Source organism: Plecotus auritus, assembly GCF_963455305.1.
Source record: "Plecotus auritus genome assembly, chromosome: 1".
In the NCBI taxonomy this organism is placed as follows: Eukaryota; Metazoa; Chordata; class Mammalia; order Chiroptera; family Vespertilionidae; genus Plecotus; species Plecotus auritus.
Genome location: NC_137770.1, coordinates 217,434,648 through 217,461,070, shown reverse-complemented (window position 1 = coordinate 217,461,070; position 26,423 = coordinate 217,434,648). Strand labels below are relative to the sequence as shown.

Sequence of the window (26,423 nt, the reverse complement as noted above, 5' to 3'; positions counted from 1 at the left end):
ACCTAAGTAAATGAGGTCGCCATCTCCTGAGGGAGGAAGGACACCAAGAAGAACAGACTGGGGACAGAGGGACATTAGGAGTCCTGTTTGGGAAATAAGCAGCTGCATCTCAGTGCCTCATTGAAATGAATAAATAAAAATGTACGTATTTTCTTCTACTTACTTTATTAATGAGGATTCAGCCAAGATGAAACGTTGGCTGCACAGTTCAGAGAGTAGCAATATTCATAAAGAGAAACAGTAGAACTGCCTTCTGCTGTCCTTGGAGTGCAAAGGTTCTTACATGAATTCCATTGGCAGAATTTGAGGGTCCAGAACCCCATGATATCATAGCATAATTTGGTATATAGATGAAAATGTGTTATTTTCTGAGATGGTCCATGATTTTCATCAATTTGCCTTTCCCAAATAGTTAATATATTAATTGGATTAATATATTATAAATTCATTAAGTATCTATTAACACTTCTTTGTTTAGAGAACTCAATTAGAGTATGAAATACGTAAAATGTGCAAAAGTAAGAAAATGGTATTGTTCTTATTCAGTTAAAAAGAAAAAAAGTATAGTATTACATGCTAGGCACTGGGCTAGGGAGCATTCATAAGATTACCCACTAAAAGAGGTGGTTTGGCTTAATACTTAGGAATATCAGCTTTGGATATTAGATACATGGGTTCAAATCCCAGTTCTTCCACTTGCTAGCTGTGTTACCTAGGGCAACTTATATAACTTCTTCACTTCTTAGTTAAATGATATATCTAGTATGGTAAACTGTCTTCCACAAGGTGCTTAATACATTGACAGATTTCTGCTAATGAGCAAACCACCTTTGATTATAATTTAGCTTCTCAGGTAAATCTGTTTACAGGGAGAAAGCTCACTCATATAGAACATGGTCATCTAATCTATAAAATCAGACCCACTGAATGAATAAACGAAGTAGAATTTTAGAGCCTATACAGTCACAATCCCACCCCTCAGAGTTGTACACATAACAAGTTACCATCATTCTATGGTAACTGAAATTATAAGACCCTTCACAAAGTATTATACAATTTAAAATAAATAAAATATTTATTACTATGTCTGAATTTAACCAATAGAATTTTGATTAACCCTCTTATATATCTAGGAGGAGCTGAGTAATAAAAATTTTAGCACTTGGTGTTAATAGTTGCTTGGAATATTGGAAATTTAGTAGACTGGAGTTAAACTAAGGTAGACTTGCATTCTAACTCTGCCAATTACCAGCAGCATTATGGTCTTGGGCAAATTATTTAACTTCCTTGAGTCTCTGTTTTTTCATCTGTATACTGGAGGATTCCTTTTATCAGGTTGTGATACTTAGAGATAATCTACACAAAACTCTTCCCACAGTGTCTGGCACAAACCAGGTCCTCAAATATGGTAACTATTAACATTATTGTTTTTTTCACTGAGAGACAGTTACTGGAGCTCACTATTAATTAATTAATTAATAATTCTCTATTAGAGTATCAAATTTCTAGTTAAGAAGTAATATGATTAAATACAGAAGAGCTCAGAAGAAGTCAGAGTAGGAAAGGAATCTATCATGTAGCAGCACAGGGTTGTATCTGAGAATTTTAAGTTTTTTAGGTAAGTAGATAGCATATCACTGCCAGGGAACTAAATGTTAAAAAATTGCCAGAATTCACACAGAGTTTGGAGAGTCAAGTTCCTGTCAGAGTGGAATGATCTCATTGAAAAGCCTAGCATTAACAAGGTTCACAGAAAAGCCACACTTTTAGTAACAGGTCTAAACTAGATCTAGGGCAAAGGATATACTCAAACAACCATAACAAATCTTAAAACAAGATTGTAAAGGATCCAGCTAGTCTCCAAGTAACTCACCTCCTTTTCTCTCTTTTAGGAAGGCAACAAAAATCCAAAACCTTCACAATTTAATCTCATAATGTCTGGCATTCAGTCAGAAATCTATATATATAAAAGGCTAATATGGAAAATGTCCCCTCGGGAGTTCAACCGGGAGACCAGGAGTTCAATCGCTCACTATGACCACCAGGGGGAGGCACAGAACATGGCAGGCAACCAGTGGCGGCGACTGGGCACTGAGGAAGTAAGGGAAGGAGGAGGTGAGGAGGCCGGGAGGCAGAGAACCTGATCGGCACTGATTGCCAGCCAGGCCTAGGGACCCTACCTGTGCACGAATTTCTAGTTACTAGCTAGATAATTACTAAAAAAGCAGAAAATGTAATCTATAATCAGGATAAATAGCAGTAGTTTCAGACCTACAGATAATGGAATTAGCAGGAAGCTGTCAAAATGAAAAATTTACCAGATATTGACCTAGCTGGTTTGGCTCAGTGAATAGGGTGTTGGCCCATGGACTGAAGGGTCCTAGGTTCCATTCTGGTCAAGGGCACATACCTCAGTTGCAGGCTCAATCCTGGCATGTGCAGGAGGCAACCAATCCATATGTCTCTCTCACATTGATGTTTACTCTCTGTGTCTCTCCCCCTCCCTTCCACTCTCTCTAAAAATCAATGGGAAAATATCCTCGGGTGAGGATTAACAACAAATTTACCAGATATTTATTCAGTAGAATTGATAATACAGAAGATAAGATCAGTAAACTTGGAAGACAGCCATCAAAGGTATCCAAATTGAAGCAAGAGATAAAACATCAGAGCCTCAGTGACTCATAGACTATAGACTTCATGAGACTATATTAAGCAGTTAAACATATGAGTGTTTGATATCTTAGAAGGGAAGAGGTAGAAACAAATATTTGAAAAAATAATGGCCAACAATTTTCTAAAGTAATATAAAGGATAAACCCACATATTCAAGAATCTCAAATGAACCCACACAGGATAAACACAAAAAAAATCACACCAAGGCAAATAAAAGCCCAATTAATAAAAATAAGTGATAAAAATAATTTTTTAACAGCCAGAGGGGGGAAATAGGCACATCACATACCATGGGGGAAAACACAAATAATAGTCACAGTCTTTTAATAGAAACAATGTGATGCCCTGACCAGTTTGGCTCAGTGAATAGAGCATCGGCCTGTGAACTGAAGGGTCCCAGGTTCAATTCCAGTCAAGGGCATGTACCTTGGTTGCGGGTACATCCCCAGTAGGGGGTGTGCAGGAGGCAGCTGATCGATGTTTCTCTCTCATCGATGTTTCTAACTCTCCATCCCTCTCCCTTCCTCTCTGTAAAAAAAAAAATCAATAAAATATATTTTTTAAAAAAAGAAACAATGTGAGCTAAAAAACAATGGAACAATATCAATATCCTTAAAATTCCAAGAGAAAATACTATCAACTTATACTTCTGTACCAAGGAAATATCACTTTCAAAAACAAAGACAAAATAAAGACTTCCCCCCGCCTCGCCAGAAAAACAAAATGGAGAGCATCTATTGCTAGCAAATCCACACTATAAGAAATGTTAAAGAAACTTCTTCAGTATTTAATCCAACTATATCAATAATTATAAAACATGTACACACACTAAATAGACTAATAAAATCAGAGATTGACAGTTTGGTTAAAAAAGTAAAGTGCAGCCCTGACCAGGTGGCTCAATTAGTTGGAGCATCGTCCCATACACCAAAAGGTTGCAGGTTTGATCCCCAGTCAGGGTGCATGAAGGAGCCAATCTATCATTCTCTCTCTCTCTCTCTCTCTCTCTCTCTCTTTCTTTCTCTCAAAATCAATAAACATATCCTCAGGTAAAGATTTAAAAAAATAAAATGCATCTATATTTTATTTATAAGAAATAAGTTTTAAATATAAAGATAAGTTAGAAGGTAAGAGATAGAAAAAGGTATAACATGTAAACTCATAATAAAACATCTGGTTTAGCTATATAAATTTCAAAGTACAATCAAATAAAACAAGTATTGCTATAAATAAACAGGAATCTATAATAATAAAAGGCTAATATGCAAATGGTTGTGATGCCCCCACGCAGTAACGACCAATCAGCAGGAGGCTGCGTGCACAGCAGCCGCGGGTAGGCAGGGCTGCGGGTGCAGCAAGGCTGGGGACGTGAGGCTGCATCCCCTGCCCGGCATGGCTTGATGGGAAACGTGAGGCTTCATCCCCTGCCTGGCATGGCTTGATGGGGGACTTCTATTATAGCGAAAGGGCAAATAGCAATATTAAAATATTTCCTGTAATTAATGCCCTTATAATGTGCACAAATTTTGTGCACCGGGCCACTTGTATTTAATAATGCTAAAAGTGTCAATAGACTCAGAAGACCTAACAGTCAGGTGTGTATATTCACTTAATGACAAAGCTTCAAAAATCCATGAAGTAAAAGCTAACAGCACTAAATTTATAGACAAACTCACAATTACAGGTGATTTTAACACTTCTTCCTCAGTAATTGACAGAAAAAATTTAAAAATCATAGAGGAGAAACCAAGATGGTGGCATAGGTAAATACCTAAACTGCTGCCTCGCACAACAATTTCAAAACTACAACTAAAAGACAAAACAGACATCATCCAGAACCACAGGAAGGCTGGCTGAGTGGATATTCTACAACTAGAAGGAAAGAGAAAAGCACACTGAGACTCAGAGGAGCTGCGGAAGGCAGAGGTACCGAGGCACGCATGGGGGGAGGGCGGGCAACTGAGTACGCGGCTGGCTTTCTCAAACGGGAGGAAGACAAAAGCTCCCAACTGCACTGAACTCCAGTTCCAGGCGAGACTCTGGGAACCCAGACTCATTCAGGGAGAACATGGACTGTCTGGCAGCGGGCGGAACTTGAGGGCGGCTTTCTCTCAGAGGTGCTTGCAGCGATTACCACAGGACACTGAGACATATGGGCCTCTTAGGGCAGGGCTGATGGGAAACCAATGCTGTCTGCTCCACCCTGAGACTCCGCCCCATCCAAGCTGAGCACAGAGGCTTTTGCAAGTCTTGTCTCATAAGGGTGTCTCCAGCACAGAAGTTCTCCCAGCGTAGACACAGCTGATCCTCACAGCCAATTGGCCTGGAGGTCAATTCCTCCCAGTGATACCAACAACAATCAAGGCTTAACTACAACAAGACTGTGCACACAGCCCACTAAGGGATGCACCAAGAATGTCCACCTCAGGTAACTGGGGAGGCTGAGCCACTGGGCCCTATAGGACAACTAGCACAAAAAGCAGCCAAAATGCGGAGACAAAGAAACAGATCACAAATGAAAGAAATGGAGGAAAGCAAACGACTGGATATAGAGTTCAAAACCACGGTTATAAGGTTTTTCAAGAATTTTCTAGAAAAGGGCAATAAATTTAGCGAGACCCTCGAGGATATGAAAAAGAACCAACTAGAAATTAAGCATACACTGACTGAAATAAAAAATATTATACAGAGATCTAACAGCAGACTAGAGGATCGCAAGAATCAAGTCAAAGAGTTAAAATACAAAGAAGCAAAAAACACTCAACCGGAAAAGCAAAAAGAAAAAAGAATCCAAAAATATAAAGATAGTGTAAGGAGCCTCTGGGACAACTTCAAGAGTACCAACATCCGAATTATGGGGGTGCCAGAAGAAGAGAGAGAGCAAGATACTGAAAACCTATTTGAAGAAATAATGACTGAAAACTTCTCCCACCTGGTGAAAGAAATAGACTTACAAGTCCAGGAAGTGCAGAGAACCCCAAACAAGAGGAATCCAAAGAGGACCACACCAAGACACATCATAATTAAAATGCCAAGAGCAAAAGACAAAGAGAGAATATTAAAAGCAGCAAGAGAAAAACAGTTAATTACCTACAAGGGAGCACCCATAGGACTGTCAGCTGATTTCTCAACAGAAATTATGCAGGCCAGATGGGAGTGGCAAGAAATATTCAAAGTGATGAACAGCAAGAACCTACAACCAAGATTACTCTACCCAGCAAAGCTCTCATTCAGAATTGAAGGTCATATAAAGAGCTTCACAGATAAGAAAAAGCTAAAGGAGTTCATCACCGCCAAACCAGTATTATATGAAATGGTGAAAGGTATTCTTTAAGAAGAGGAAGAAGAAGAAAAAGGTAAAGATAAAAATTATGAACAACAAATACATATCTATCAACAAGTGAATCTAAAAATCAAGTGAATAAAAAAATCTGATAAACAGAATAATCTGGTGTATATAATAGAATCAGGGGCGTAGAAAGGGAGTGGACTGACAATTCTCAGAGGGAAAGGGTGTGGGGGGTGCAGGAAGAGACTGGACAAAAACCGTACACCTATGGATGAGGACAGGGGGGTTGGGGAGATAAGGGCAGAGGGTGGGGTGGGAACCAGGTGGAGGGGAGCTATGGGGGAAAAGAGAGGAACAATTGTAATAATCTGAACAATAAAGATTTATTAAATTTTAAAAAATTAGTAATAAACTTGATTTTGAGCAAGCAATTTAACGTAATTGACATTTATAAAACATTATACCCCAAAACTGCAGAATACACATTCTTTTCCATTTCACTTGGCACATTCACTAAAATAGACCATAAACCAGATCTCAATAAATGTCAAAGGCCTGTTATTATACAGAATATGTTCTATGTCCAAAACAGAATTAAGTTAGAAATCAATAACAGAAGGATATCTGAAAAAAAAACCCAAATATTTATAAATCAACAGCACATTCCTAAATAATCCATGCATCAAAAAAGAAATCACAGAGAAAATTTCAAAATATTTTTAACTAATCCTATATAAAAAAAGGGTAATATGCAAATTAACTGAATGGTGGACAGACCGGTCACTATGATGCACACTGACCACCAGGAGGCAGACGCTCAACGCAGAAGCTGCCCCCTGGTGGTCAGTGAGCTCCCACAGGGGGAGTGCTGCTCAGCCACAAACCGGACTGACTGCTGGCAAGAGCGCAGTGTCAGTGGCAGGAGCCTCTCCCGCCTCCACAGTGGTGCTAAGGATGTTGGCCTGCAGCTTAGGCCCGCTGGGGAGAGAGCCTAAGCTGTCAGTCGGACATCCCCCAAGGGTTCTCGGACTGCTAAAGGGTGCAGGCCGGGCTGAGGGAACCCACCCCTCCCTGGTACACGAATGTCGTGCATTGGGCCTCTAGTTAATAATAAAAACACATCTCAACTTTTGTGGGATATAGCTAGAGCAGTATTTGAAGGCAATGATCTATGTTTCTACCATAGAAGCCAGAAGAAGAAAAGCAAATTAAACTCAATACAGAAGAAAGAAAATGATAAAAAAAAAAATAGTAGCAGAAGTCAGTGAACTTTTTAAAATCAGTAAAGAAAATCAATGAAGGTATGAGATGGTTTTTGGAAAAATTGATAACCTCCTAGCTAGACTGATTGAGAAAAAAATAAGGAATCATGAATTCCCAGTAGTAGACTTGGCATAATGCTAGGCAGGACTGTAACTTCTGCAAATAGTCTAAAGTCCCCTCTCCAAAACCACCTCTCCTGCCTACTCACCCCATCCCTGCCCCAGGAACCGTAGACCTCTCCACAATCTAGCAACTGAAGGGTTAAAGCCTTAGACCCGTAGTCGGCAAACTGTGGCTCGCGAGCCACATGCGGCTCTTTGGCCCCTTGAGTGTGGCTCTTTCACAAAATACCACGGCCTGGGCGAGTCTATTTTGAAGAAGTGGCGTTAGAAGAAGTTTAAGTTTAAAAAATTTGGCTCTCAAGAGAAGTTTCAATCGTTGTACTGTTGATATTTGGATCTGTTGACTAATGAGTTTGCCGACCACTGCCTTAGACAACAGGACCCTATCACACCCCTGCACTGTTCAAAGAAACTGTGGCTTTGTTCCTTGAGGCCTCAACGGTTGTTCATTATTTGGACCATCACTACCGAGTCTACAAGACCAGTAAGTCAGGAGCTGACGTTTTAGAGGACCTCATGTGTTATCACATCCTAAGTTTTGAGTCAGAAAGGAATCTTCCCAGAGTTGTGGAGGGGGCTAGTTGTAGATTTTTTAATGTTCTTCTTTTAGTTAAATAAACACCGTATTTTCTAATAGGAATAAAAATCTCCAAAATTAATGATAGTCTATGGTGCTATAATGGCATAATATCCAAAAGTCATCTAAAATAGGCAGTGAAGGAAAATATATTGTAAAGTTCTGATAAGCAACGTTTAAACTGGGAAAACAGTGATCTTAGATAAGCTTACTTTTATTTTTCTGTGTTTTTGTTTTTATTTCTAGAACCAACAAACAAGAATTACCACAAAGTGCCTCCTACTTAAAATAGACTTTACTAAGAAGCCGGAATTCAATTTTTACAAAAAAGCATCTCAACAGTAATTCTTAGTTTTTTAAATATCCAATTTTTAAAAATATCCATTTAGCAAATGGGGTAAAAGCACAGAGTCTGAAGCCAGACTTCTTTAGTTAGCATCCCAGCTCCACCACTTATTAGCTATGTGTCCAGAGGCAAGTTACCTAATCTCTATCTGCCTCCCTTTCCTATCCGAAAGGGAGAAGGGGGATTAATAAAGTATCTATTATGATGATTTAAAAAGCAAGTATTTGTAAAGTGTTTAGAATACTGCTCACCCACATAAATGCTATTTGTGTCGGTTAACTATATTAAGTAATAAATAATACTTCAGAGCACGTTCACTATTCTCACCAATCTTTGATAAAGGTAAAAATTTCAAATCTGATGTTAAAACCTTTAACTAGAAATCTAAGTTTTAAGGCTTGTTATCCAAGTTTGCCATAAATCTCCCTCCCATCCAGTCTTCACCATACCCCTCCCCATGCTATTCCTTCTCCACCAAGTCATCCACAGGTGAACCTGTGTGCAGCATGCTGACTGATTGTTAACTCTTCTCTCATCAGCCGAAGAACAAGAAAAGCAAGACAGGCCTCTGCTCTGAAACTCTTAGGTAATAAAGTTAATGACAACCTAGAGCAAAGACAAGGTGAGCCGACAGCCTTTCCTTCAGTGAATTCCAGAGCACAAAGGCCTGTGATGAGGGCTTCAGCAGGAATGGTAATCATTTCATGTTGCATAATGACCTGCTAGGAAGCCGTCCACTGACTACTTGGTTGACCCAACCTCGCTTTTTAGCGCTGATCCCTCATCTGTAAACGAGGGGTTAAGAGACTATGTTGTGACATATACTGAGTTCATACATATAAAGTGCCTACACATGCCTGGTAAAGTAAGAATATCACAAATGTGAACTATTATTCTTTTGTAGGAACCAGTCGTTTCCGATTGAGCATTGCCTTTCCTTTAGGGTTTATTGCAAATAACTCTTATGACCAAGAAAAAGGCGGGTAGAGGGGCACAAGTTCGAAGTCGAAGGAGCGCGGGCGAAGCTGATGATGGCACAGAAGGGCGCAGCCTGTTTCCAAAGCGCTCAGGTTAAACTTTGGCATGGTACTCAGAGCAGAATCCCGGTGGCCAGCAACTTCCACGGAAAGCCGCTCACGTACGACGGAGAGCGCTCAGAATCCAGCAGCAGGAGGCACTTCCACACGGGCGAGCCAGAAGGGCCCCCCGCACAGCCTGTCCATGTACTCCACTCATTCCCCGAGGGTTGGCTCGGCGGCCTCCAGCTCGGAGAGACGCCTTCGCCCTGCGAAGTGTGTCTGTGCTTCTCACTGCCCCGCTCCGGCAGGCGAGAGGAGACGCAGTAAGCCATTCCGCGCGTCACACCAGCGACTAGGAGACGCGGCCGCCGCCTTCCCACCGAGAATTACCCTCCAACCTGGCAGGTCGGGGGCGTGACTCGCCCGCAGGCCCCACCCAGCCACCCCCATTGGCTGAGGCCTCCCGGGGGCGGGGTCAGCGCACACTGCTCTGAGCCCGCAGCTCCGCGGGAGCCCGGGTCCAGGCGGTGGAGGAGAAGCCCAGGGGGGTGAGGAGCGAGCGCCTGCGCCCGGGAAGCCCTGCCTGGGGGCCATGGGGGGAGAGGTGAGGCTGCCGCCCGGAGAGCCCTGCCGAGAAGGTGAGTGTCTGCCCCGAGCCAGGGGACCTGGCATCTGGGTGGCGATGAGGTCGAATGGGCTGTCCCGGGTACTTGCAGAGGCGAGGAAGGGATTCACCGACTCTTAATGCATTCATCGTGCATGTATTCATTCAGTCGCTCAGCCAGTACCCAGCCAGGCAACAGCTTCTTATTGGTGCCTACAACGTGCCAGCCTGGGTGGGAAAGCCCGAGTCAGTCGAACAAGACCTACGTGGCTCCCACCCCAGTCCGGAAGGGAGATCCCTGTAAATTACACGATGCTGACGGAGAAGTTCAGGATGCTGTGGGAAGACTTCCAAGTCTCATCTGAGAAAGACTCTGACTCACTTCCAGAGTCCTCCTCTGTCGACTTCGTCCAGTGGCCAGAGGGCGTGCCCGGGGACCGGAGTCCTGTGTTGCGCCCTCGCCAGGCGCCCTGGACCGCGGGGGAGCGCGCTGGACCCGCCGGGGCCGCCCACCTCTCTCTTACTTGGAGATGAGAAGTCCCTGCCCCACCAGTCTCCCGTCTGCCTCGTTGTGCAGTCACTTCTTGGCTGCGTTCAGGGAGAGCCCAAGAGAAGAGGAGGAGAGAACTGGGCACAGTCATGAGCAGGTCTCACCGCTTGCTGGGCGGGGGCTTCAGCCGCTACCCGGCCCCAGGGATTGACAACACCCGCAGGCTTTCTGCAGTCACAAGGCACGTCACAGCCCCGACCCCGGACGGAAATTGGGGGTGGTGGGGTGGGTGCGACAGGAAGAGTGTGTATCAGCTGGAAATTGTGACGGTTTTCACATAAAGGCAGTTTTTAATTTATCTGATGAGAATGTAAACACACAGAGAGGACAGTGAAGGGCCTGACAAGAACTACATACCTTTCCCAAAGTTGCTGGCACCTTCCCCGGTTTTCTCTCCTCTTGGTCCCTCCAGCTTATTCCTGGATTTGGAGAGGTTTGTTGTTGTTTGCTTGTTGGTTTTTAAGGCAGTGAACTAGTCAAAAGTCAAAACTATGGTGAGAGAGAGAAAAGGGGACACAAAGAAAGAGAAACTGCCTGAACCGTTCACAAACTCTTCAAAAGCTGAGATTCTGGAAGCGGTTACCAAGGCAGCTGGATTGTAGATTTCCTAGATAGTCAGATTGTGCGACCTTTGTCAAAATAATTCATAAGCCAGTAAGTTAGATGGCTACTAACCCTTCCACCCTTGTTTGCCCAAGGATCTGTGAGGAGGGTGTGTGGACTACACCAGCTTGTTTGAACTACCTGATGTTTTTCCTGCTTTGCTAATACATTTAGTTCCAAGAAGAAATATTTAAGCTCGGTGCTTAATACCGGTGGTTAATTGTGGTAATCGGTGTGTGGGAGACTGGCGGGAAAGCTTCGGAATCCACATTGTCCGTAGTGGTGGGAAGGGATTAGACTTGAGCATCAGACTGTTTTCTCAGCTATGATTTAAGCGTCCTTGAGTCTTTCTTCGTCTAAAAATTGGGAATAATTCCTACAGTTTACAGTTGTGAGGACGAGGAGCAGGTGGGATTACATAGGAAGCCTGACATGGAGTAAAGTCTCAATTTTAACAAGTCCCATGTACCAGGCATCTGCCTAGGGCGAGTAATAGAGGAATTTGCATGTTAGTCTGGTCTAGACTTTAGGGCCAGGTCCCTGCTCCCATGCAGCTATGTGACAGATACTATGCAAGAAACAAACGACTAAAAAGGGACAAGAGCAGTGAGTGTCATGGATAATGTAATGAGAAGCTCGGGTTGTTCAGACTGGGTACACGGGGGAGACTCCTTAGAGAAAGAAACATATGCACTGAGACCCAAATGACAAGGAGTCCATCATAAGACCTGAGGATAGAGCATTCGGTTGTACTTCCACGCAGAAAGAGTTAACCCCGCAGTGTGGTTTTTACTTTTAACACTATAGATGCTTTAAAAGGCCTTCTAATCCAAAATTATCTCAAAAAATAAATTTAAACACATATGAAGGTTGGTTTTTTTTTCATTCAGGATTTTTCCATTATGTCACCTATCTTACAGATTTTAATTTGACTCCAGCAGAGCTTTATTAACATGAAAGTATGACATGATGAAAATAGAAAGAAATACACCCATCACCCTGTGAAGCACCAACTGCATGAAGACTATGTGCTAGGGGACGCCAAGGTCAGCAAGCCTGGGCTGTAAGGAAGACAGGGCATCTTCCTGAGAATTCTGACCTGGTTTGGCCGGCAGGATTGGAGATGGAGAGGGACCCAGTGGTTTTCAAAGTTTTCTTTGAGTGAGCCAGGGTGCAGCCAATCAGAAGAGTGACTGACAAATGACAGGTGGTATTTAGAATTGATGCAGCCTGTCTTCGTGGTTTTGAGAGGAGAAAATTCAGGAACTGTGCACTTCTTTAAGAACTGGCTGTCTCTCTCATGTACTGATTAGCGTGTGTCCCATTTTCATGTATATAATCTTTTTTTTCCATGTATATAATCTTACATTTTCAAAACAGGTTAACATAAAAATATATCAGTTTACCCTCACACATGTTAAATTCTGTGAGTTTTATTAGGTAACCATTATATCCTTTTTCAGATACAGAAACCAAGGCCCAGAGGATTAAATAAGGTTTCATAATTAGTGATCAAACTAAGCACAAAATTATTTGGGCCTTTATTTTTTCAATAGGAGCCCATCTCCATTTTCTGGCCTCTTGGTTCAATGGTATCCAATATAATGATTCTGAGATTTTACTCTTTAAAAACATCCATATCTTAAACATTTTTCAACATTCCACCAAATGAACACAACCTGTATTATCAGGACAAGCTGTATTTTCAGTGTAAAATATAGTGGCTTGTATGTTGAACTAAAACAGACTTCCTTCAGATTTTTACTAGAAGTTTAAATTTTTTTGCACAAGTTGTTTTCCCAGCCTTCCACAAATTGTCTAAGTGGTGAAATTTAAAAGTGCTTAAAGGTAGTAAAAATTTCCCACTAAAGTTTGTTCAGAAAACAATATGCTATTAATTGCTTAGTTTAATATTTAATATGAACTGTATCAAGGTTTAAAAACCTTGATATAAATGCATACCTATTGCAATATTAGTCCTTAGGTTCTTTTCCTGCATCTTCATTCATTAATCATTTATTAACTTTATGGGAATTTTATCTTAACAATTTAGTGACTTTAGTAATATACAGATTGTAAAGTGAAAACAATAGTTTAGGTAGGAAATCTGATAATTATTGGAATTCTTGGCTTCCAAACACACTGATGGTGGGAAGATACAGGTTTTTAACTTTAAAAAAAATCAATAGTATCTTTTCAATTTTATTTTGGTTAATTGGCTTCTTCCCCATCCTATCAGAGTTGATATGTAGTCTACTATGACTTGATTTCCGAATTTACTCAAAATTATTACTCATTCTATTCTGCTCCCCTTACTCCTGTTCTTTGTTTGTTCTCTCACTAAAATCATCAGCTCTGTGAGAACAGAAACCTGTTTACCTACCTTGTTGATCACTATCTCGCAGGTTCCTAGAACAGGGCAAGGCACACAGGAAGTGCTCGGTAAGAATTCGCTAAGTGTTGAATAAATGAATACCTAACATATGTTTGTGTGGTAGGTGTTCAACAACTATTTTGTTGAATGAATTAATGAAAAAGCTTTATGGATGTACAATACTGTTATATATAAAACCATAATTGAACTGTAAGAAGTTTGGAAGGATTAAGTAGGGTGATATGATGGAACGTGACTGAGAAGTTCCTTTAGATTGGGAAGGCCGAGAAGATCTCTCTAAGGAGGTAGCTCCTCATCAGCCAGCTACTACTTCACTACTCAGGCTAAGTAAGGGTTACTTAAAAGTTTTAAGGTGAGAAGGAACTTAGCCTAAGAAAGGAACAGAGAAAAAAAATAATAGTAGGGAATGAGGTTGCAGAGGTAGCTGGAGGCAGGATTCTGTAGACCCTTGTAAACTGTGGTGGGAATTTTGGATATTTTTTCTGAATGAGGAGGGAAGCCATTGTAGAATTTGGGAAGGAGAAATGACAACATCGGACCTACTTATTTAAAGGCTCTTTCACCTGATCTTGTCCTCTGCTATCCTAATCTCTCAGCCCAAACAGCCTGTCTGATTGCAGTCCCTCCTACCCGTCAAGCAAACTGCCCCCTCAAGATTTTTGCATTTACACTTAGCAGAGAGGTTTTCCATTTAATGTTGTTTTTAAAAAGTACTTTTTATGCTGCTTTTACTACTTTCCATGGCACTCAACATACTATGTAGTTATTAGTTCATTTGTCTATCTTATTTTCCCCTCATTGGAATGACTATAAGAAAGTAGGAATGTTCTTTTGTTCACTGTTGTATCCCCAGCTTCTAGAAAATGCCTGACAGATAATAGACACTCAATAAAAATTTTATCTGCAGAATAAATTTAGGGACACCAAGAAATTTCAGTCATTCTTTACTTTGCTAATAAGAATAGGTAGGTGTATCAGTCAGCTATTGCTACATAACACACAACCCAAAACTCAGTGGCTAAAATAACAATCATACAGGGTGGGGCAAAAGTAGTTTTACAGTTGTTCATATGGAAAATTAATTATTTGCAATAATTAATAAATAATAATACAATAATAAACTCTGTTTTTCCATACTCACAACTGTAAATCAGTTTTGCCTCACCCTGTATATTCTTGCTTATGTGTCTGTAGTTAAGCTGATAGTTGACTAATGTAGACTGGATTCAGCTGGTTGTCTCTGCATCAGGCTACATGTCCATCTGGATTTGTCTCCTTGTGGTATTGCCAGAGGAACTAGGATCATTCCATGGTATCACAGAAAATGCATTTGAGGAATGCACACATAGGAGGATTTGAGGTCTAGTGGCAAGATTTACTTGAGGGAAAACAAAGAACTGTCCCCAGGTACACCATGCCCGATGTCTCACCCATGACCAGGTGGCTCAGCTCCATCTCACTGCAGAAGTGCAGCCTCTGGGGCCACAGCCACACACTTGTCCCCACCAAGCCCAGGAGGAGGGCCAGGACCCAGAGCTGCAGTACATGAAGTACATGAGCCCAGCACAGCTTCTGTCCCCTTCTGGCTCGCAATTGGTGCTGCATTGATCTCTCTCTCTCTCTCCCTCACTTTAGAAACATTAGTTACAGCTACTTGGTCTTGGTTAGGGCAGTTACAGGATTTTGGCAAGTCACTTAATATCCTGGCATTAGTTTCTTTAAAATGCCTTCCAACTGCAAGTGCCTGTGAGTTTAGAGCTGGTCCATTGGCAACATTTATGAGCTACCAGGATCATCTACCAGGATCATCAATAAATTATTCTGGGAACAAAGATAGCTTATGATCAAACCCCCAAATTTTAGAAGGCATCTTGCCCTCATTTTAGAGATAAGGAAACTGAAGCTAAGAGTGATTGATTACTCAACTTGCCCATAATTACAGATAGTAATAGAGCTTAAGGGAAAAGGCATATATTCCTATAGGAAATGTAATATTGTTTTTAAATTATTAAATTGTGTGTGTAAGTAAACTCTCACACCTATACTTAAAAGATATATATTAAGTTGAACCATATGAAACTGCTATTATTGTAGTATCAACAATTGTCATATATCAAGTACATATGTTTCAACATAGTTGAGAAATTATCAGTACTGTTTGTAAAATCAAAAACAGTGCAAATTACCCAAATGTTCATCAACAATAAAACAAAAATTAATTGTGAGATAGTCATACAGTGGGATCCATTGAACAGTGGGGAAATATCAAACCCTACAGCCACATGCATCTACATCAATAAATCTCAAAAACAAGCAAGTTACCAGAGAATACATACAGAATGATTATATTTTATATGTGCAAAAACAGGCAAAACTAAATTTATTATTTGAAAATATAATCACAAGGGGAAAACTTTTTAAGCAAAGGAGAATCAGGATGGTCGTTACGTCTGAGGGGTACTGTTTTATTTCTTCAATTGGGTGGTTGATTCATTAGTGTCTATTGAATTGTTTTTCTTTATAACTGACACATATTTTCTAAATATTAATTACTTAATATTTAGAAAACTAAGTAATAACATCAAAGAACTAATGTATGCTCCCTGCTGACGGGAGTATAAGTCGGTACAGTCACTTTAGAGGGCTATTGATAGTGTCTATTAAAATGAAAAATAATGAATGTAATAGATTTTCTCTTTCTATGTCAAATAAAATTTGGATGAAATTCCCCGTATAATTACTTTGCTCACACACATCTTAAAAAGCCAGCTCTGATTTGGAGAGTTTTCTGATTCCTCTGGAGGAACACTCCAAAGTTCCTGCCCACACATCCTGTTTCACCCTTCTCTCCCCTGCTGCTCTCCACTGCACACCCACCAACTCACCATCCACTCCCTCACTCCCTCCTTCAGTCACATCTGCTGCAGTCTCTCCTTAACATACACCCAAAACATAAAGTAAGTTCTAAGGTCAGTAACTAGACAAGATTTTTATTATTTGGCCTGCCATAAAACATGCAGCATTAATGTATGCCACTTACAATGAGAACTTACAAAATGCAACAAAGATTATTTGCTCTCCCTTATCACCCTCTGCCCCCACACCCCCTAAAACGTCGGAAACATTTTGCTGTGTCAACAGTTTTAAAAGAATATTGTTTCACTGGAATGAGGTCCACCCACACTGTTTTCAGAGATGAAGTTTTGGAATGGTTATGTTTCTACATAGTAAGTGACAGTAATGTAGCCATGGAATCTGCTAGAAAGTCAATTACATGTTTTCTCATGAATTAAACCAGTTGAAATTCTTGCTATTAAAAATTACTTTCCATTCTTGGGGTTTAAAGGAAATGAACAGTGCCCAGAACAGGTCTAGTTTGTCTGAAAATTTATTGCAGTTCTTAGTAAGACAACCTGACTGAAAAGTTTCCAATGATATAGAATATCCTTGAAGTAATACAATTTTCCTCAGAATATAAGTTTTGTCTCAGAATTTATACTCTATCTCTGAATCAAAATTGATTCATCTTCAAGTTGCAGAAATAAATGAAATAATAATCATGGAAAGCTTAAATTCACATTTTTTACCTTTTTCTAGACCTGAACTTTTTGGTTGCTTCATAACTTTATATGTGATAAAATTCAGATGTCTTCATAATGTTTGACAGGGAGGCATCCATCCAATTATTAAAGTTTTGTTGGTAAGACATCATCTGATCAAACTGATTTTGTTGCTTTGTTTTAGTTTGTTATGCATTCTTAAGATTTTTGAGACATAAAACTGATTCTTCATTCAATTCTAAAATTGTTACTTGATTAATTTTTCTTTGCCCTTTTTTATTTAGGGTAATTCAAAATGAGAAAATATGACTTTATAATGAAAAAAAAGTTGAGAAGACAGTAAAAAAATTGTAATCACGATGTCACCTGTTGACAGCTTTTCAAGTGGAGAACAGATTACAAAAAGTTTGCAATATAGTGTAAAATGTTTTCATTTATTGTTTTAGTGTTTAGCCTTAAAATTCCAAGGTACTTATATAATGAAATGTGGAAGCCAAACTGAAACATGTAGTTTTTTCCTGGGCAGCATGCAAAGGTGATTTCTTTCCTGGGTGCTTGTCCAGGTGGATTCGAAGAATGAAACCTCGGACAAAAGGTGGTATATGAAAAGGTGGAAATTTATTGGGAACAAGTATAGACTCCCATGTGGAGAGGGGGTCCCAATGGGGTAGTCCACTAAGCCCTATTTCCTAAAGCTTATAAAGGCTGCAGTTCTTTGTCTTTTGATGCTCCCTTCTTAGTGGTCACTATAGCAGCTTCCAAGCTCAAACCCTTCGTGGGGACCCTCTTTTTCTCTCCCAGCTTCAGTGGAAGAATTCTCTATACCTTGTGAAAATCTGTTTTCCTCTTTCTCCCTTTTGTTTCTCCACTCCCTGTGGCTTTCCCCTTATCTTCTGTGAATGGGTGTCTTCCCCTCCCCTTATTCTGTGGCGCCTTCTGTTCTTTGTGAATTTATGCCTTTTGCCAGCTTCAAGTTCCCAACCATTTGTGCCTTCCTCCCCCATGGGCCCCCTAATTCCTAAGACTCCCTAAACCTGACTATTTTACCCCTAAAAACTTCTTTCAATAATAATGGGTTATGTTCAGTAACTTTACATGGTTATTTGAATCCCATCTATATATATATAAAAGTCTATGCAACCGTTAAGGCGGAACGACCAGAACGACTGGTTGCTATGGTGTGCACTGAGCAGGCAGGCAGGTGAGCGGTTAGAGGTGAGCAGGCAGGCAGGCAGACGAGCGGTTAGGACAAGTGGTCCTGAATTGCAAGAGGGATGTTCGACTACCAATTTAGGTCTGATCCCTGTGGATCGGGCCTAAACCGACAGTCAGACATCCCCTGAGGGGTCCTGGATTGCAAGAGGCACAGGCCGGGCTGAGGGACACATCCCCACCCCACCCCCGTGCACGAATTTTTTGCACCAGGCCTCTAGTTCTAAAGTAAAGCCTAAAGATGGTGGAATCATTTTTCTCTTAGATTCTACTTTATTTAGGGGAAAGTGGGTTAGTGGGCCTGAAAAATCATTCCCTTCAGGGAATGTGGTACAGAAAATGGAACCCATTTTTAAACACATTTTTTGAAGTGCACAATTCATACCCCACCAAATGCGTTAAATTCTTGTAAGGTGGTGATTTCTGTCTGGACCAATGGGTTGCTGTTCCCTTTCCCTACATTCAGGTGTCACAGACACTGCTTTCCAGGAGATGGACTGACACTGAGGAGAGAAGTGGATATGGGGGGGGGGGGGGGAAAGGGGAACTGTGATGAATTTCTGGAGCAGGTTACTGTTTTTCTAGAACAAAGAACCAACTATTGCCAAAAGTTTCCAATTTATAAGAGGAATCCAGACTTTGATGCACAATCTCTCATATTTAAATGATAAAAACTAAATATATTTACATATTTTTTAAGAACCGGTGTCCTCCAAATCAAGCATGTGCACGGGCCTGAGGACCACGTGCTGGACACTTCCCTTCATGCAATAGAAAATGGAGTTTCAGTGCTGTCCACTCAAGTTTCTCTTTCTTGCAGAAGCGTAGTAAACACGAATGCATCTCCCTTTTGTTTGTTGACATTTTCTTCTTTCCTTTTTTCCAGGCTACGTGCTGTCTTTGGTCTGTCCAAACTCCTCCCAGGCTTGGTGTGAGATCACAAACGTGTCACAGCTGCTGGCTTCTCCTGTCCTCTACAGGGACCTGAATTCCAGCCTAACCAACTTGAGCATTTCTGCAAATGTAGAAAACAAATACAGTCTTTATGTGGGCCTGGTCCTGGCAGTAAGTTCCAGTATTTTTATTGGCTCCAGCTTCATATTGAAAAAGAAGGGCCTTTTGCAACTGGCCAACAAGGGCGTTACTAGAGCTGGTAAGAAACGGATGCAACTAACGAATTCAAGTTGCTAACTGCAGAAATAACCTTACTGTAACCTCATCATACTACTGTCTATTTATTGTAGCTTCTGTCTCCATTGGTTGCAGTTCTTTTCTCAGCAGTTTCCAAGATTGAACCAGCTGTATCTCCTTTAGGGAAAGTCTGAAATTCTTGTTTCTAGAGGTTTGGAGTGTACTACAGTTTCTTCTTTTCATAGCTTTATTCTGCAGTTTCAGGAGTCAAAGTCAGATCCTGCGCTCGGGATACAATCTAACATCTCCCACAGACTCTGACCTCCTGCATGAATTGGCCCTTGCTACCTCTCCAGCTTCATCTTCTGCTATGCTTCCAGTCACCTACTTTTCTCTGGTTCCTGGAATATACCAAGTTCTTTCCCACCTCAAGTCTTTCCCCTCAGCCTGGAACTCTTTTCTCCCTGCCCTTCATTTGACTGACTCCTCCTTGAGATCTCAGCTTAAATACCATCACCCCAGAAGGGCCTTCCTTGACCACTCTCTCTGGGCAGGTCTCCCACACCAGCCTGCTCTGTCCTTGCACTAATGGTTTCCTTCATTGTACCTAGAATAACTTGTCCTTCTATTGTTTATTTACTTGTTGTCAATGGGTTTACTTATTTATTAATAGTAGATCCACAAGAACAGGAGCCTTCCCTAGCATAATGTTTGCCACCCAATAAATATTTGTTAAATCAAATGGATAGCCATAGAATTAGGTTGCTAATAATGACATTTCATATGCTAAATAGTTCTGCTTGACTATCCTTCATTAACCATGAATTTCGTATTCATTCTTATCAAGAATAATATTATAACAGAGCTAAATATTATTCTAATATAAGGTTCATATGGAAAAAATAAATAACTATAAATTGTGCAAACAAGTTTATAAAAGCGTACTATTGAAGGGAGATTTAGACCACCAGAAAATAGATTATGTGATAGTGCTATCTTAATTTAAAAAGACAAAACAATAAAAGATAATTTAAAATGTCTAAGGGGACCCAAGTACATACAATTTAATGTATGATTTTTTTTAAAGTGGCATTTTGAGCCACTGGAGAAAGAATGTATTATTCAACCAAAACTATTGAGACAATTGGTGAAAATTAGAGGAGAAAAATATAAAAGTTCTACTCTATACCATTCATCAAAATAAATAATACATAGTTTAGAGTTAAATTTTAAAAAAAAAAACCTAAAAGAAGGCATTTCTAAGCATAGAAATAAAGGAAGAAACTATTCTATATAAAAGAAGAGATGATCTGTATTGGGAAAAAAAATCTACATGGCAACACCTTTAACAAAACACCTGAACTAGAAAGAAAATGACTTGGGTAAAATATTTCAAAATATAATAGAAAGTGTTAGAGAATCTTTGGAAATGGCCACATAACTAGGCTAAAAGACTAAGTATACTGACGTGGCCTTAATCTTGCCTTTTCCAGCCTTATTCCAGTACCTAGAAGTCAATTCTCCAAACCTTCCTTCATGTTAGAACTTAAATTTGCCCAGCCAGTGTGGCTCAGTGGTTGAGCATTGACCTATGAACCAGGAGGTCATGGTTTGATTCCTAGTCAGGGCACATGCAGGCTCGATCCCCAAAAAGGGTTGTGCTGAACAATGATTCTCTCATCATTGATGTTTCTATCTCTCCCTCTCCCTTTCTGAAATCAATAAAAAAAAGAACTTACTTTTCATTTTTATTTTTTCCTAGGTCAAGGTGGACATTCTTACCTCAAGGAATGGCTCTGGTGGGCAGGATTACTCTCAAGTAAGTCCTTAATGCTGAGAACAGTGTTTGCTTGCAAAATGATAAATAGATTACATGGAATTATTTAAAATTGATTGATTTAACTGCCTGGTAAGGATGGCATTTAAGTCTAGCAACTTCTGCAACTATAACATATATTGCCTTATATATAAAATAAGTCATATTTATTTAGAATTTATTTTTACCCTTCTTCCCCACCCCCATGTTCTCAATACTATCTTGGAATGCAAAGGGAAAAGTTAACATGTAACGTATTATATTTTATCATGGACTTCTCTTTCTCTTATTCTGTTCTCCATAATAATTGAAGAAAATGCTTTCCCCCCACATTTTCCCAGTGCTGAATTAAAATTTGGGACTATTCTAGCTGCATGTTTTCTAAGGAATGGGTACATTTTCCTGGCCAGGACCAAAACATGGATAAATTCAAGTCCCCTCTGGCTGCTTAGCAACTAAACAAATAGAGCAGCGATTTTCACCCGGTGTGCCACAAGAATTTTTAAAACATGCAGTACCTGACTATTTAGTCAGGGGTGCTGACCTCCTTTCCCTTAGATTGTCAAATAAAAAATAAAAAAAAATGACAACAGCCAATGCAACAATAGCCATTTGGTGAGAATGAATCAAAATTATACCTATTTTCTCTGTCAGATGGGCAAAAAATATATATGTTTTGGTGTACTAAAGAATTTTAGCAATTAGTTTATGTGTGCCAGGAGATGAAAAAGGTTGAAAATCACTGAAAGAGAGAGATGGAGGTTGTCGGCACTCCCCTTCCTCCTAAACGTGCTCTGAGGACTAAATGGGACTCTGTAGCATCTGAAAGCTCTTTCTAAACACCAAGGTGATGTCCAAATAGAAGGCATTTACCTCCCTCAGGCCCCTCTGCAGATTTCTACCTCCCTCCTAATGCCTCTGAACTTTCTTAAACCCCAAACCTAAGACTTCCAAAGAAAGGGCCTCATACATTATAGTTTCACACCAGTTGCTAGTCGTCTACATCTGTAGCCAGAAACCTTAAAACTTCCATTTATTTTCCTATACTATGGCAGTATCTGTGAGATCCAGTTATAAGAAAGAATTAGAATACTTTTAACAAATGGCAGAATCTAAAAAGATGATGAATAAAAATAAATTTGTACAGCCCTTTATCTTCTTGAAAAGTCATCTATAAAGATAAAAATATAAAGTATTCAAGAAAGCTTAATATTCTAAGAAAACTGCCATTGCTCTTCTTATGAGAGGAGTCTCCTAATTATTTCTATTTGTCTTACAATGTTTTCCTAAAGCTAAGTACTCCCGTACATTTGGCTGGGGGCGTGGGGCTGGAGCATCGCAGCCAGAGGAGGAAAGAAAAAGTATGCTGGTGTCTTTCATCTGTTCCAGAACTTTCTCTACAATAAGTTTGTTTTGCGTAGTTGACCAGCGTGAAATACTACATTCCGTGGGCAAGTGTTCAGGTGTTCATTTGTGACCCATGAGAATAATTTGGCCCCAAATAGAGGACCCAGTTCTTAAAGGAGTTTTCTCTCACTCTAGAAGCTATTTGCATCACAGTAGCTCATGGAAGTTTAGAGTTCCTCAGCTAAGAAAGGGATTGCTGGAGCACATTATTATGACTTTAAAACGGGTGCTTGGATCTCCCTGAGCTACTAAGATAGTGTTACATTCTTGAAGGTCATCTGCAATTCAGAGAAGCCTGGCTACATGGGCCTGTGGTGGGCATGTCTGGTTGTCCCCTGCCTAGGCAGTAGATCTCTACTGGGCATTCCTATTTTAGGAGTTGTTTTATTGTTAATTTGCATAACAGTAAGTATTCTTGAGCAAACAGAATAATTCTCTGCTTACTCCAAAGCCACCTCTACTAGATTTCATCAGTGACCATGTATGTTTCTGGTACTGAAATAACTAAAACCTTTATTGAAAGTCATTTAAAATGTGTATCCATCACCACCTTTTGTGTTAGTTGAGCTTGTATGACCAGGTAATTATGGTTTATCTGCATCCCTATTACCAATCTTCCCCCACCCTCCCTAAAAAGAGTTCATTATTCCTTTTTGTTCAACTTATGAGTGTCTTTGGGATCATAGTCCACAGCTTTGCATCTGTCATTTGTTTTTCTCTCCTGACAAGTAAGTCCGTTTTTATATTAATACTGCTGCTTGCTTTCCAGTGGGAGCAGGAGAGGCTGCGAACTTTGCAGCTTACGCTTTTGCACCTGCCACGTTGGTCACGCCACTGGGCGCACTGAGTGTTCTCATCAGGTATGTGAGCCATAAAGAGTGTGGCTTCTGTAGGGATTTTAAAACTATAATAAGCTTAACCCACAAGAAATATATTGCTAAGCATATCGCAAAACAAAATCTAGAAATCACAAAAGTAACTTGAGAAGACTACACAGTAAAGTGTAGGAGAAATAGGAAATAGATTGCCTTATTGTTTTTTAGAAAACCTATGAGAGTGAGCTTGGTTTGCTGCTAACAAAGCAATTGTGTGTTATGTTTGTGACGATTCAACGAAGCAGATTTTTTTTCTCTCTCACCTGAACGAATTGCCACAGCCCTTTTAATCCTCTCTGTTGTCATAGTGGTTAATGACCATTGCTATTAGAGGACTTTTAAGAAGCATAGTGATTGGGTTAAATTTCAACTCTCGCTAAAAGTCTTGCGTCTACTACTGGATACTTCTGTTTGGAGGTCTCTTTGTTTCTTTTAGTGCTGGGAACAGGAAAAATTTCCCGTTCATAGAATGGGGATCTAATCCTTCTGAGTTAGTCTTTCTTACGGTCCCAAATGAATGTGTTCAATGAGCCCATGAACTCTTATTTTGTAGCTAAGCAACTATTTTGTTTGTTTTCTTTTTCTTTTCCTTTTATCTCCATTCATTATCAACCTCTGGTAGAAAGGTTATGACTAGGCCTACTCACTTCTTTCCTCCTTCTTTGTAGGATTGTTTTGAGAATTCAGTGAGTCAATACACATAAAGCACTAGAACACTGTCTATACAATGAATGACAGCTATGTTTTTGCTGAGTCTGAAGACCTCACAAGGGACCACAGCAGAGCGACTCTTAGAAAACACCTGATAATTGACCAGTCTTGTGTGCAAATGGGTACTGGTAATATCCTGATGGGAATGCCAGGGCATCAGGGGAAGGAGGCTGGTGTGCAGGAGCCACAGTGTACCTACTGGTGAAGCAGCAGGATGGCACAGTCTGGTGTCCATGGTGGTGCTAACCTGGAACCACCTGAAACCATGGCAACCAAAGTAGTGGGAGCATTGGGTAGGTGAAAGTATCAGGGCAAGAGCAGCTGGTAAGGAGATATTTCAATATTTTGACAACCCATATGATTGTACTTACACATGTTCTAGCTAAATATCAGTCCTGAGCAGAGTAAATCTTTAAGCATATATCTTTCTTTGAAGTTTTCATGAACATGTGTATTCTAAGTGTATCATGCCAATAAGATGGAAAAGGTGGAAAAATTGAAAATGAATTGAGTGGGCCCTTTTTAGAAGGTCATGGGAAGTTTAGAGGGTAGAGAATGTCTGTTTTAATTCTTTAGATATAAAAGCAATTAAGCAGATATGATTGACCATCATTTCTGTGTTTTAAAACTAATCAGGGTTTTCAGTGTCACGTAGCACATTCAGATCAGTTGATTGGGATACAGTGGCTTGTGCCACAGTGTGACTTCTGAACTGCTATGGAATCAAAAGATAATTGAATAAGAGTGATTTATTTTTCTTCTCCCAACAGTGCAATATTATCTTCCTATTTTTTAAATGAGCACTTGAACATTCATGGGAAAATAGGCTGCATATTAAGTATATTGGGGTCAACTGTGATGGTTATCCATGCCCCACAAGAAGAGGAAGTCGCTTCTTTGCATGAAATGGAAATGAAATTGAGAGACCCAGGTCTGTGCTTCAACCAAAAGAAACACTCAAATTCTGCTCCACTTGCTCTCTTCATCAAATAAATTTGTAATAATATTGTAATAGGCTTCCTACAATCCAAGTCATGCATTGAGAGACACAGTTAAGTTTCACTGAGTATTACAAGTCTTCTGAAAAGGTGACACAACTTACTTTTGTGTCCATGCTTTCCCTCTACACAATGAAACGAAGACACGGGGAGAGGAGAGGCTAAAGACTTATGCTCCAACCCAAATTTGGCCACTCCTCAAAAATAAAAAGTCAATCAGACAATATCTTCCATGCCCCACAGTATTTTCTGTGAGATTCAAATGACATGTTTGGGGAAGTCCATTGTAAAATATAAAGAGCTATGCAGTCAAGTGTTGTTGTTTTTTCATTTAATCTCACTTCTCTTTCTAAAACACCTGTGCTCCTAAACTCCTGACTAATAATACTTCACAAAGACATGATCTTCTGAGCATTTTCTGAAGTCTAATTCTTTTCTCTTCCTAACAGGATTCATTTCCTTTGCTGTGATCATTATCATGATCGCCTTGGTGCTGATTTTGATCGTGGCTCCCAAGAAAGGACAGACCAACATCTTAGTCTACATTTCAATCTGCTCGTTGATTGGAGCATTTTCAGTTTCTTCTGTGAAGGGCCTGGGAATTGCCATTAAAGAACTATTGGAATGGAAGCCAGTTTACAAGAATCCCTTGGTCTTTGTTTTGCTGGCTGTACTTGTGCTTTCGGTGATGACACAGATTAACTATCTCAACAAGGCCCTAGACACCTTTAATACATCTCTTGTGACTCCCATTTACTATGTGTTCTTTACGTCCATGGTAGTGACGTGCTCCGCCATCTTGTTCCAAGAATGGTATGGCATGAAAGCTGGAGATATCATCGGGACCCTGAGTGGGTTCTTCACCATTATCAATGGCATCTTCCTTCTACATGCTTTTAAAAACACGGACATCACCTGGAGTGACCTGACATCCACCACTCAGAAAGAAGCCCTCTCTCTAAATGGCAGTGAAGACAAGTATGTCTTACTAGAGAATATAGAATGTTCAACCTTGGGATATGAGGATGACATTACCTTGTTTAGCAGGACTCGTGAATGATCAAAGTCTCTACAAACACTGAGCTTGAACCATTAAGAGACACTTGAAGAGGAGAAGCAATACCTGCAGAACTATTAGGAAAGCTGACATTTTTAAGGTTCTAACTAGTAATTTAGATATAAGGCCAAATTAAAAAATGCCTTCATTTTTGGCCATCATCTTTGAAAAATCAAGATTTTGATTATCCTCCAGAAGACTTCTGTTGTTTC

The 26,423-nt window shown here is 40.1% G+C and overlaps 1 protein-coding gene across 1 annotated transcript; it reads left to right on the top strand.

Annotated features, from left to right (window-relative positions):
* Positions 1-10,229: 10,229 nt before the first annotated feature.
* NIPAL1 (NIPA like domain containing 1) lies at positions 10,230-26,214 on the top strand (the record flags this gene model as incomplete). Its single annotated transcript, XM_080666709.1, is given in 8 exon segments — positions 10,230-10,276; positions 10,278-10,329; positions 10,331-10,370; positions 19,103-19,369; positions 21,110-21,166; positions 23,340-23,430; positions 24,927-25,087; positions 25,604-26,214. Coding segments are annotated over 8 exon segments (1,326 nt in total).
* Positions 26,215-26,423: the final 209 nt, after the last annotated feature.